Consider the following 11,887-nt stretch of genomic DNA (forward strand, 5'->3'; position numbering starts at 1 on the left):
TTAGCGCAAGAAATTGAATGTACGTACGATTTTTTTCACTTGCAACGATTGTTGCTGCCTACTATGCAAACAAAAAGTGTCAAAAAATCAATTATCGCTTTTGCTTCCGTCGTTTCAATCAGACGCACACAAAACTTATGCCCCGGACAAGCATTGCACGATACATGATGTGAACGAGAGCATATGTGTGTAGTGCAATCTATTTTTGATTTGCTTTTTGCAGCAGAACTCATCCTAGCTTTGTTGTACAGTGTCGCCATGGAACGTTGCATGATCGAGGTTTACTGTACCTGCGACCCCTACCTCAGCTCGTTCCTACCAAAGGGCCGCATCCTTTTTTTCAGAGTTGGCAAACATACAATAAAGCAGTGCAGCATATTGAGAGAGGTTATGAGACAAGGAGACATTGTAAACGAGGCGATATCCTCGATATCCTCGATGTTCGTCAGCGCTTGATACAAAACGTACAGGCATGCGTGTATCCTTTCGTGTAATACTGAGCAAAATGAAGAGAGCATAGTTGACATTTCATTTTATGAACGTACGACACCACCCACTTGGCCCCTACCAGTGATGGACCGACTGTATTGGCGGAAATTGAAACCGATCATTGAAGTACGTATCCGCAGGCGTCTACCTGCTCTTCGAGATTGTGTCATTTATTGGTGGCATGCCGAACGGTGTTTCCTAGCAAAAAAGAGAAGAGAATTTACGCAATTAAGCATGAAATAGATAAAAAATGATTGGATTTTTTTAATCAATCCTAAGGACTTATAAACTGTAACTCCGCAACAAATATGTGATCAATGTGTACGTTGCTGTACCTCATCCGATGTACCCACCATTGAGATGTTTGGACAGAAAAGTAGAGAGAAATCCTGTGAAAACGCTATTCAAAGTGAAAACATTCAATTCCTTTGCAATAGATACTTCTCATTAACTGGCTAAGATGATCATTTGGTGTCAATTTCGCGCGGTCAACCTACTTCACCAGAAGCTAATGTCCCGCTAACAACACACAAATGACATCTTCCGCCATGTTGCCTGTCCTAAGTCCCCGACGTCTCACAATCCGGTAAAACTGAAATGCAAATAAAACTATCACACGGTGGTGTCATACGGTTCGCGCGCTCCGCGGGGTTAACCATGAGAAGTGTCAACAAACAAACACGAATCTTCAAAACACGACGACGGCAGCTCCTCACTATAGAAATCCTCGAACACAAATGTTTAGCGGCACTTGTAAGCGGCTCGTAGTTTATAGCCGAGTCAGAGGTAGGAGTTGCCCCAGCAGCCGCTAGTTTTGCCTTCAAGATATCATGTGTTGCGCGTGTTAGCAAATCGTTCTTATTCAAGGTGTACTCCGCCACGCCACAGTCACACCACAAGTAATCGATGATCCATCGACATTGGCTGGCGGGAGAGGGGAAGGTAATAAGAAGGGAAGGGCGGCGGTTTGAAGGCGATGGATGATTGCCCACTTAAGTGACGAGCTTGGTGTAAACGATTCGTCATCAGCCAACGATAATCGCCTTGTTGAGCGGCGGGCACACCCGGGACGACGACGATTTTAGCATACACCCACCAAGTTGCTGGCCCATTGGAGCGATATGGATACTCATGTGTGCGTCTCGCTTCCCCTTTCAGATGTCGACGTGAGCGGTGTACCACGGTTCGATCGCAGCACCAAACCAGCATCTTCCGTCATCGGCAGCGACCAGTACCAGAAACGGTTTCACCATCAACAGCAGCAGCCACAGCAGCGATCTTTCGATCTTCCACACTCGTCAGTGTGTGATCACCGGCAGCAGGAAGAGGCAGAGGACAGTTCGCTAGTTGCGCGCCGCAACTCCACCGGAAGTAGCGTGGCGCTGAACGGAATGAACAGTCACACGGCGGCGATCAACCTGCAGCATCCGGGCACGGGACAGACGGCTGTGGTGGGCCACCATCGGGGCTTCTCGTCGACGGTCGTAGCAGCCGCGAATTCGGCCGCCGCTTCCGCCTCCGCCACCGACTGTCCATGGTTTTTGCCGCACCAGATGCCTCCACCACCGACGGCTCCGGCCCGCCAGCACAAGCGGCCCGCACCGCAACCCGGCGGTGCCACTGTCGTCGGCGGCGGAGGAGGTGGAGGAGGGGGCGGTCCCGGCAGTCACATGCAGCCGCCGCAGTTTATTAGCCCACCTCCAGCACCGCAGCAACAGCAGCAGCAGCACCAACAGCAACATAGTCAGCAGTCAGCAATAGTGCCGCCACCACAATTACCTCCACATAGTGTTAACCCGAGTCTCAGTTCCATCCATCATCCGGTGCAGCAGCTGGTTGCGCCACAGTCAGCACAGCAGCAGCCCCATCAGCCGCCGATACCGCCGCATCCCGCGGTACCACACCACATACCAAAATCACCGAACCAGCATCATCCACCTCAGCCGGCGTCAGCGTTGCTACAGCACAACCCTCAGACAGCGTCAGCAGTCGGTGGCGGCGTGCTGACCAACAACAGCCACCACAGCACGGGCCCACCGTCCACCGGCGCACCAGCAGTAGCGCCAGTGACCGGCAGTGCCGCTGCCAATATGATGTCAACATCCATGAACAGTGCGCAACTACAGGGACACATACTGCAGCCGGTCGGAGGGCTCACCGGTTCGGCTCTTTCCATCCACCAGCAGCAGCAGCAGCAACAGTCAGCAATGGTGCAAGGAAACCAGCCGGTGCATCACATGTCCAACTCGCTGCACGGTCCAATCGGTTTACCAACGGTCGTAGTACCGCCTGCCGGGCACGACGGTAGCAATGGAGTGGGCGGTCCGGCTCCGGGCTGGAACTGCGTACCGGTCGGACTTTCCTCACCAACGACCTCGGCAGCCGCTGCCGCCCAACGGAGAGCGGAAGTGAACGCGAAACTCAACGCTATGCCGTAAGTACTTTGCAGACAGTTGCACGCAATAACTTGCCCTTTCCTAATCGGTGTTCTTTTTTTTGTCCCCCTATTTTAGCTGGTTCCATGGACGAATAAAGCGGGAAGAGGCAGAATCGTTGCTGAAACCTCGAGAAGATGGATTGTTTTTGGTGCGCGAGTCCACCAACTTCCCGGGCGACTACACGCTGTGCGTATGCTTTAACGAAAAGGTTGAACACTATCGCATCAAATACGTGGACAACAAGCTCACCATCGATGACGACGAATACTTCGATCATCTCGGACAGCTGGTGGAGGTATGTTGTACGGCTAAGATAGGTGTCAAAAAACTCTGCATAATTCACGCTGAATTTGATTTTTTGTTGTTTCCCGCAGCACTACACGCTCGACTCGGACGGTTTGTGCACAAAGCTGATGAAAGCTCTGCCCAAGGAAGAATTCTGCGTAAAGGACTTCCAGGACAATGGCTGGGAGATCAAGATGGAGGATCTGCAGTTGAAGGAAAACATCGGCAAGGGAGAATTCGGGGATGTAATGCTGGGCATAATGAAGGGCGAGAAGGTCGCAGTGAAGGTGCTGAAAGATGCTGGCCGCGCGTCAAACAAATTCCTTGCCGAAGCTGGCGTAATGACGTAGGTTACGAAATTCGGTTAGGTTTCTCCGAAGAGAGTGGTTTACCTAACCTTTCTCTGTTTTGGCTTCCTTCTCTTTCTCTCTTTCTGCAGTACATTGGAGCATGAAAATCTCGTCAAGTTTATTGGTCTTGTATTTCACGACAAGTACATCTATCTCGTAACGGAGTACATGAGCAAAGGATCGCTGGTCGACTATCTGCGGTCACGCGGTCGGCAACACATAAGCCGGAAGGATCAGATCAACTTTGCCTAGTGAGTATCGCAGTACATGCGTTTCAATGCGGTTCGCTGCGGACGAACGACACTGAACGTGGATTTTCACGCGTTTTTCACAGCGACACCTGCTGCGGCATGGAGTATTTAGAGACCAAAAAAGTGATCCATCGAGATCTGGCTGCCCGCAACGTGCTCATTTCCGAGGATTGTGTCGCGAAGGTGTCCGATTTTGGATTGGCGCGCGACGAGCGTTATACTGGTGATAGCAGCAAGCTTCCGATTAAGTGGACGGCTCCGGAAGCGTTAAAGGAAGGCGTACGTACTAGCGGCACTGGAATATGCGGTGAAACTGATTACTGATTGTAATGTGCTTATTCTCTCTTATAGAAATTCTCCAATAAAACGGACATGTGGAGTTTTGGAATTCTACTATGGGAAATATATTCATTCGGCCGCGTACCATACCCGAGAATTGTGAGTATTGCTTTTCCGCTTCTTTTCTTTCCTTCCTTCTTTTCTGAATGCCAACTCATATATTTTCTTTGCCTTGCTCTACAGCCTTTGGCCGATGTGGTGAAACACGTTGGCAGTGGTTACAAAATGGAAGCCCCCGAAGGTTGCCCACCGGAGATCTATGAAATGATGCGTCAAGCATGGGATCTGGTGCCCGAGAAGCGTCCAACTTTTGCCGAGCTGAAGCGGCGGCTGTACAACTGTAAGCGTGAAACGGCCAACACGTACGTGACGTAGAGTGTGTGGCCCGATGCAGCGATCCAGCTGGGATGAAAGAAAAAACTTTACGCGCAAAGGACGAAGACAAAGAGTCATCGGTATAACCGAAGAAAGGAAGGAAAAGGGCATCCGTAAAGATAAGAATGAATCTAATTGTAAAAAAAGCAGACAAACAAAAGATAATAGAAGATTTCTTTCACATCATCTAGAGAGAATGGCGCGCGCGATTGGAAGCAGTCACGTGTGCATTGTCCATCGTCTGTACAAACGATGCGTTTTTTGTGTGCCAATCATGGCTTTGGTGTAGAAGCTGGAAGGATATTTCAGCTTATGCATGGTTAGTGTTAACACTTTCCTCAGTGGAATGCATTTTTCTTCCATGGTGTGTGGCAATGCATGAAAATGTAGCTTTCGAAACACAAACGGCTAGTACCTAGCGTACGTGATGCGGTCCTAACGCAGCGTGGCATGCGCTTTAATCCTTTAATGATCGCTTATAGAACAATTGAAATGGTGATGTTTTGAAGCACATTTCTATGCTGTGTCCTATTTTGCCTGTTCTGTGTCGTGCTGTGTCCGCACTGCGCGTGTGTGTGTGTTGTCCGTGGCATAGGTTGTTGCATACCAAGGTTCAAAGGGCTGCATGGATATTTATTAGTTGTGATTTTAATGTTTACTACCCTCCAAAACTCCTCATCAGAGCGACGCTAACTGTTCTTTTAAAGAATGAAAATGAAGGTATGGGGGAAAAGACGCACTATCAATGATGAAATGTGTCGATTTTGGGTGACTGTGCGTACTTGCAGTGCAGAGGACAGCAAACAATAATTTATCGATATGATATTCATATTTGTAATTTATTTCCATCCATAACTGTACTTGATTGTACCAACTGATACTGCAAACGCGCGTACGTTTTCATTAATCATTGATTCTGCGTTCCTTTGGTATGCGGACACTTCACACCACTCTCCTCCCGTGAGCAGATTCTCCAGACAACTGATCCCCTCAAAGAGTTGTAAATCACAATTGCACGCGTAAAGTACGACCAGTTATGGTGGTGCAGAGTTTAAGATTTTTTTTAATCAATACACGCTGGCACAAAACGGAACGAGATATCCTGCTACGAGTTAAATGATATAAATCAATTGTAAGCCTTATGGCGGGGCAGTTGTGTAGGGAATGAGAGGGAATGTCAGGTAAAAAAAAAAACAAAAAAAAACAAACAAATGTAACGCTTTACACTTTATGAATTCCTAACGCTAGAGTATTTAAATCAGAAAAAAACAAGCAACAAACAAAAAACAAAATCAATCCTAAAAACAAGGTCGGAATGTGTAAAAAAATGGTTCGTTAAATTATAAATCGTTTTGTTTTTATTATTACACTTATTACTATTACTATTATTATTATGTTGCAAATCTATTCCATTATATTGTATGAGTGAGCATCATTTGTGGACAAGCGGAAAGCGGATCGTGTGCTTGTGTGAGTCACTGGGTTTTAAGTAAGGAATGTACTACCTTGTGTTTGTTTACTTACGTTAATGGTTGCGTGTAAAGAAGTTTTTTTAAACAGTGAATCTTAAGTACTTTAATTGGCCCGCCTAGCAGTGCCCAAAAAAAAAAACAATGGATGGGAAACCAATTATTTTGTCTTTATTTTAAGTATAGTTGACGATTCGTTCAAATCGTTTGGTTGACTAATGTTTTAATCCGGCCTGCATAAATAATTTTAGATAGTAAGAAAGGGACACAAACAAGCCAACTGCGATTGGGCGCGGTTACCACGGCATACACTCCGATCTGAACATGTACTCACGGGGAGGCACCCACGTGGTAGTCGATTTTTTGTTTGCATATTCCTCCTCCATTGATTTGTGGTGTGTTTGTGTATGTGTGTGTTGGTTTCTGGTCTAGTGATGTATACGTTCTGCATTTTATTTATGAAAGAAGAAGGGTTAGCTGTTAGTGCAACAAGCCACATTTCCTACACTTCTGTACCATTACTCTTCCCAACGCGTGTGTTGTTTGGAAATGCGTTTGATGCGCATGATACGTTGTCGTCTTTTTAATTATTGTACATAATTCCATGGGCTTGCAAACAAAACTAGCAAGAACGGCGGACCGTGAACTGGGTCCGTTAGAATGTAAAGGCAAAAGTAGTTAAAGTGCGAACGCGAAGCAAGTCATTGAATGTGGAGTATCTGTTTGGCCACGTGCAAATTCCCCGTTTGGGGTCCAAATACGCGCAAAAGTTAAGATTGAAATGTCAAAGACTTGAAAAAAAAACAAACAAAAAAGCATGCGCCCTCACCACAACTATCATCCTATTGTAGCCTTGTTACCATTCCAAGTGAAACGACGTCTCGAAAGCCATCGTAGCGCAGACATGAAGCTTTAAGCAAAACGAACCGCATTCAGAAAGCCAACCGGAGGGGGAGGCTATTGTAATAGACGATATCATCCTGTTTTGATTCACAGCAAAGCATAATTCAACAGAGACCAAATTTAAATAAATTTATTATGAACGGTGGTTCAGCTATTGGAGCGGAAAATTACCTGCTACTGAAAAAAACGCCAAAATATCAATACACATACACTAGCCAGAGAATGAAAGGTAACATTCGGCCGTTCGATCAGTTTCGATCAGCATACGAGAAAATGGGGTCTCGATTTCATGGAAACTGGTTTTTATCCACTGACTAGCATAACGAATATAAAATATATCAGAACTCTATAGTCGATGAACACAAATAGTCTACAGAGCAAAAAGCCATTTAAGCAAAATAGAAGTCCAGCTTGCGCAAGCGGTAGAGCAACGGTGCGCGCATGCAACGAATATCAAATAGGAATGATCAAATTAGCAACACAGCGTAAGCGAAAACCATGTCAACCATTGTCAAAGTAAACCATATTGTATCGAATACAAACACTCATAAACAAAACCCGGTAGTTCAAATTGCAACATAAACATCATGCATGGTATAATCACCGACAAACCGACATGACACTGGCGTTACAAAAGTGTCCCACACGAAAGTACTGTCATTTACCAGTGAGGCGAACACTTCTGTCAAAGTAAGCTCTGTTCCCTGCTGCTTCGATGTAAACAACTTTTCTAAATACAAATGGCAAAGGAAGTGTGAGGCAAGATTTTGTGAGAATTATTGGACAAAACACCCAGGAAAATCATTTTATAAGTTTCCAAATCAATGCAAAAGATGTGAGAAGTACATAAAACAATACGCATACGAATTTGCGAAGAAAACCAAAAAGGGGGTTTAGCAGTTTCTTCTCTGTGTCAGTGTAGTAAGCGAATCATTATAGAGATGGCGCTAGTGTTTAACGTATTTTTATTTGAAATAAGGAGACAACTTTTGAAGCTCATTTTGTTCGAAGTGTCACGTCGGTTTGTCGGTGGTATAATAGCCAGTAGCTGAGCGAGTAATAATACTACTAATTGAAGAAATGGCATAGTAAAGTTTCATCGTACTCTGAAACACATTATTCAGCAAACACGGAAGCGCAAATGCAGCACAAATCGGCTGATGGTTTTTACTAATTTTCGGCTTTAAGGATTACTTCGGAAATCAATGAGCATAGCAAAAACAAAAAATCCATGCACAAATAAGCAAAACAGAATGACACAAAATGAGCTAAAGGTACGGGTGCATGATCGCCTCCATCACCACCACTACGTTCTCGCTCTTCAACAACTTTCGTATTAGTTAAGTAGGGCAGTGAAAATAGGGCAACCTTGAAACCATAATTACCTTACGACAGGAAGTAGAAATGGATCCGACACCGAATATACAGGCTAGAGTGAAAATAATCGATGGTAAGGCGCGCGAGATTTTGAGAAGAAAGGATGAGTATGAGGGCAACCGTTTATGTACGCAGGGCTGGTGTCCATGTGTGTGAGAGTGTATGTGTGTGTGTTTGTGTGAATGTTTATGATAGAAAGTATGAGGTATTGGAAGAAGAAGGGTACTAGGAAAGCGACACAATCAATGGTTGTTGGCTAATGCTGTCTCAACAACTGAATCAATCCGAAAAATGATAAAAAGTAAGCGAAGAAAGGAAAACAAAATGGGTTATTATTATAATTAGCGAGGGCTGGAAACAGAGGGAATTAAAATTAAAATCTATTCCGAGCAGAGAAGGTGACTGTATTCGTAAAAAAGCGTAATGCGAGAAGAATGCAAAAATAAAACCAACAATACATTGGAAATTATTCAAGTAAACATAATAAACCAGCAAAAATCCTTACTATTTCAATGGCTTGTTTCTTACAGGTTTTGTGTTATGCGGAGTCTTGAAAGGTGAGAAGAGGAAAAGTTGTTTCTACTACTTGAGATATACTAGTTTAGAAAAAACGGATCATTTGAATTGTTCTTTCCGTTGTACGATGGCTGTCAAATGATTATAGTTCGAATGCTATGCGCAACATATGGTCCAACCCGTGATTTTGTGTTCTTTCACACCAACCCCTTCAAACAACGTGCACCTGACAGCTACCTCGTGGTAAACAAAAACGGCGTGAGCGTGCTGCGGTTCTGTAAATAGGGCGCAAATTTGCTAAAAAAAATCGTGATAATCGTTTGCTAAACGCACCAAATACACACTTATCATGATTCGCAACGTTCGTTTCCTGCGTTGGGCTGTTGGTAAAAGTTTCACCAGCGGTAAGTCTACCACGACCGTGGCACCATCCTCCCAGTGGAACGCCGGTATCATTGCACAACCCAGCAGCGGAATTGCAACATGCAATATCAAACCGCTGTCGGCGTTGTCTTCGGGCATAAGCGCTAATCCCGCTGCCGGCTTCTCTATCGCTAGCCGACAAATCCATACCAAAGGTAAGAATTTACTTTAAAATAAGGGCGGCAACTTTCTCATCAATCTGAGCCGGCATGTCGGCTTATGTAATCATTGAACATTTCTGGTAATGGCTGCAACATTGTCGTTTTGGCAGGCGAGCGTGAGCTAGTCGAGTTTCTGGCGGAGGAAATCGTGGCAGAGAAGAAGGCCAGCCCCAGCGCAACCATTCCGACGTCCCTGAACGGATTCGCCATCACGTGCAACAAGGCCGATGTGGAGCTGACGAAATCGTCCGAACGTGAAAAGTGAGTGGGGTACCAAGGGGAAAAATGAAAATCATTATTAATTTATATGTTTTTAAGGATCACGATTTCGTTCAACGTTAACCACACGGTAGACATGGAGGGCGAAGAGGCCGAAGCCACGGAAAACAAGCCGGAGTTTTCTGCTATGAAGAGTCGTCCCCAGTTCGAGGTTGACATTGTGCGCGGTGGAACGACGCTGTCATTCACCTGCTCCTATCTGCCCGGCGAAGCGCAGGAAGGAGAGTACAGTAAGTGTTTTGCGTTCGATTGAAGCTTAAATTGGATGTTATTGAATGGTTTTTGTTTTACATTTCTTTAACTCGCAGATGATGTGTTCAGCATTGACGAAGTTACCATCTACCAGGGAGAATGGAGCGACAAAGTTTACGCAGTCGCTGGCGACGTTCTTGATGGGGTTAGTAAACGGTTTTGGAACCCAAAATAGTCAAAAAGGGCACGGAAAGTAATGCTTTATACATCTTCCACAGTACCTGTATGATCTGTTGATGAATTTCCTCGAGGAGAAGGGTGTCAGCAACGAGTTCGCGGAGAAAATGTCCGATTTTGCCAGTGCGTACGAACACGCCAAGTACGTCGAACTGCTGGAAGCTATCTCTAAGTTCACCGTTGAGAAGAAGTAATTTTGTCCACTTGTGAATCGCTGGGCAAACCGATCATCATCACCTTTATCATATTGATGAGTTTACACACAGGAACAAACACCATACTCCGTCTCCGCTGTAGAATATGAGCATCCACTGTATGTCCCTTAAGCAGAGGAAGATGGGAATGGAAAGCGTCCTAGGAACCATTGCTGCATTTGTTATCGTCAGGCGAAAGAAGAAGACAGTGAACCATACTCAGTGTCATAGTTTCATAGCATTTCATCGTACAATAAAATAGTTAAAACTCTATTTCAGTGACATTTTGTGTAAATGGAAAGAATCGAGCGCCAGTTCGTATGTTGTAAGTATTTTATTTTTAACAAAACCCACTTTTGTATGCTTAACAGGCGTGCAACTAGTTATGATTGATGGAATAGCTATGGCTGTATGGCGCTAGAGCTATCGATTGATTTCATTCCTACTAAGCTAATACAATTCAAGGAATGAGGGATGTCAAGAAAACGAAACACATCAATCGCCAGCCGCGCGGTCAGCCAAACGATTTGATCACAACATTCACTTTGGGGATCATCGCCTGTAGCACCGCTACCAGGGATTTAAAACCGTAATTAACTAATATTGAACTTTTCGCTTGCTTATTTGACTAGCAACCACTCAGGTTGACAGCACACCAGCGGCAGTGATTGATTCTCGAGCCGTCCAGCAGGGAAAACAGGAATGGACGCAGCTCCGCTTCAACTGCCCTTTGGTGGTGGCTTCTGCTCCTCGTCCTTTGTGCCGAGATAATCGTTTTCGATTTCCTTAAATTCAATTTGGTGCTGCTTCATGGCTTCCTGCAAAAGGGGCAGAGTTCAAGGCGGTGTGCGTGTTAGTGTGTACGTCTGCAAAGGCGGTGGTACCTCGTGCCGAAAGATGACGAAATGTGTCGTTTTATCAACATGCTATCGGCACAGCAGAAGGGAACGCACCTTTACGCACTGCTGATAAACTTTGAACAGTGGAGCACACAGCGAATCGTCCGTATCGCCTTTGAGAAATCGATCGGAGAACCAGTTGTTGAAGCAGTTGTCGTAATCCTTCTTCAGCTGCGTACAGTTTTCCCCGATGCTGTTCATGATGTCTCTGGTGTTTGGTTTAGCAGCTGATGAAGGAAAAACTATTCTGTGAGCCACTTTACTTTTCTTTTTTTCTTCACAAGTGCCCGCCTTCGCAATTGCACCGTTCCTGGGCCTGGTTCGCGGTAACGTTGTGTTGTGTTGATGTTGTTTCGCAATCTGTCGTCGCAATGTGCTCCGTTTATGCGGCCGGATGGAGTACTTGTATGTTTGCTTACAAGTGTTTGGATTGTCTTCGCTTGGTTTCGGTGTTGTGCGTACTAAACCGCGTGGTGTGATTTAATTTTGAGAAGGAATGTAATTAATTGAAATCGATATTGCTTCAAATTGTGTTTATTATGAAGATTATTCACCCGGCAGAAAGATGTGCATGAATAGAACTACATGAACTCGATGAAAATCCATGTTTCAGTGGAAATGGCAAACGCGGTTTGTTTACTTACAAGCTACTACACTGCTGTAAGAAATACGCTTTCCTATCCAGTCGAAAAAAAAATTAAAAACAAAAT

The 11,887-nt window shown here is 45.0% G+C and overlaps 3 protein-coding genes across 9 annotated transcripts in view; 2 read left to right on the forward strand and 1 right to left on the reverse strand.

Annotated features, from left to right (window-relative positions):
- LOC121601780 (mucin-5AC) overlaps window positions 1-5,788 on the forward strand; it is a 51,178-nt gene extending 45,390 nt beyond the window's left edge. For all 7 annotated transcript variants that reach the window (XM_041930585.1, XM_041930587.1, XM_041930599.1 and 4 more), the window contains 7 exons: window positions 1,648-2,923; window positions 3,003-3,222; window positions 3,302-3,558; window positions 3,652-3,813; window positions 3,897-4,092; window positions 4,165-4,251; window positions 4,336-5,788. In XM_041930585.1, the coding sequence (XP_041786519.1) occupies window positions 1,648-2,923; window positions 3,003-3,222; window positions 3,302-3,558; window positions 3,652-3,813; window positions 3,897-4,092; window positions 4,165-4,251; window positions 4,336-4,527 (2,390 nt within the window). In that variant the 3' untranslated portion in view covers window positions 4,528-5,788. The remainder of the gene's footprint in view (window positions 1-1,647; window positions 2,924-3,002; window positions 3,223-3,301; window positions 3,559-3,651; window positions 3,814-3,896; window positions 4,093-4,164; window positions 4,252-4,335) is intronic.
- Window positions 5,789-8,998: 3,210 nt separating this feature from the next.
- On the forward strand, window positions 8,999-10,551 carry LOC121601876 (complement component 1 Q subcomponent-binding protein, mitochondrial). The gene is made up of 5 exons (XM_041930688.1): window positions 8,999-9,370; window positions 9,487-9,637; window positions 9,695-9,885; window positions 9,964-10,052; window positions 10,126-10,551. The coding sequence occupies exons 1-5, from the start codon at window positions 9,142-9,144 to the stop codon at window positions 10,276-10,278; spliced, it is 813 nt and encodes a 270-aa protein (XP_041786622.1). The 5' UTR covers window positions 8,999-9,141; the 3' UTR covers window positions 10,279-10,551.
- Window positions 10,552-10,597: 46 nt separating this feature from the next.
- On the reverse strand, window positions 10,598-11,530 carry LOC121601886 (TP53-regulated inhibitor of apoptosis 1-like). Its single transcript, XM_041930697.1, has 2 exons — window positions 11,232-11,530; window positions 10,598-11,096 (listed from the first exon to the last, which is right to left on the reverse strand). Exons 1-2 carry the CDS (start codon window positions 11,376-11,378, stop codon window positions 10,998-11,000), a joined length of 246 nt encoding a protein of 81 aa, XP_041786631.1. The 5' UTR covers window positions 11,379-11,530; the 3' UTR covers window positions 10,598-10,997.
- Window positions 11,531-11,887: the final 357 nt, after the last annotated feature.

The sequence above is a fragment of the Anopheles merus genome, chromosome 2R (genome assembly GCF_017562075.2).
Source record: "Anopheles merus strain MAF chromosome 2R, AmerM5.1, whole genome shotgun sequence".
Classification (NCBI taxonomy): Eukaryota; Metazoa; Arthropoda; class Insecta; order Diptera; family Culicidae; genus Anopheles; species Anopheles merus.

What these genes read in the sequence shown, in the direction of transcription:
- LOC121601876 (XM_041930688.1), top strand. Translation starts at nt 9,142, where the DNA reads ATGATTCGCAACGTTCGTTTCCTGCGTTGGGCTGTTGGTAAAAGTTTC. An exon ending in AGCGCAGGAAGGAGAGTACA is followed by an intron (nt 9,886 to 9,963) that starts GTAAGTGTTTTG and finishes TTTAACTCGCAG; the next exon opens with ATGATGTGTTCAGCATTGAC. An exon ending in CTGGCGACGTTCTTGATGGG is followed by an intron (nt 10,053 to 10,125) that starts GTTAGTAAACGG and finishes CATCTTCCACAG; the next exon opens with TACCTGTATGATCTGTTGAT.
- LOC121601886 (XM_041930697.1), bottom strand. Translation starts at nt 11,378, where the DNA reads ATGAACAGCATCGGGGAAAACTGTACGCAGCTGAAGAAGGATTACGAC. An exon ending in TTTATCAGCAGTGCGTAAAG is followed by an intron (nt 11,097 to 11,231) that starts GTGCGTTCCCTT and finishes CCCCTTTTGCAG; the next exon opens with GAAGCCATGAAGCAGCACCA.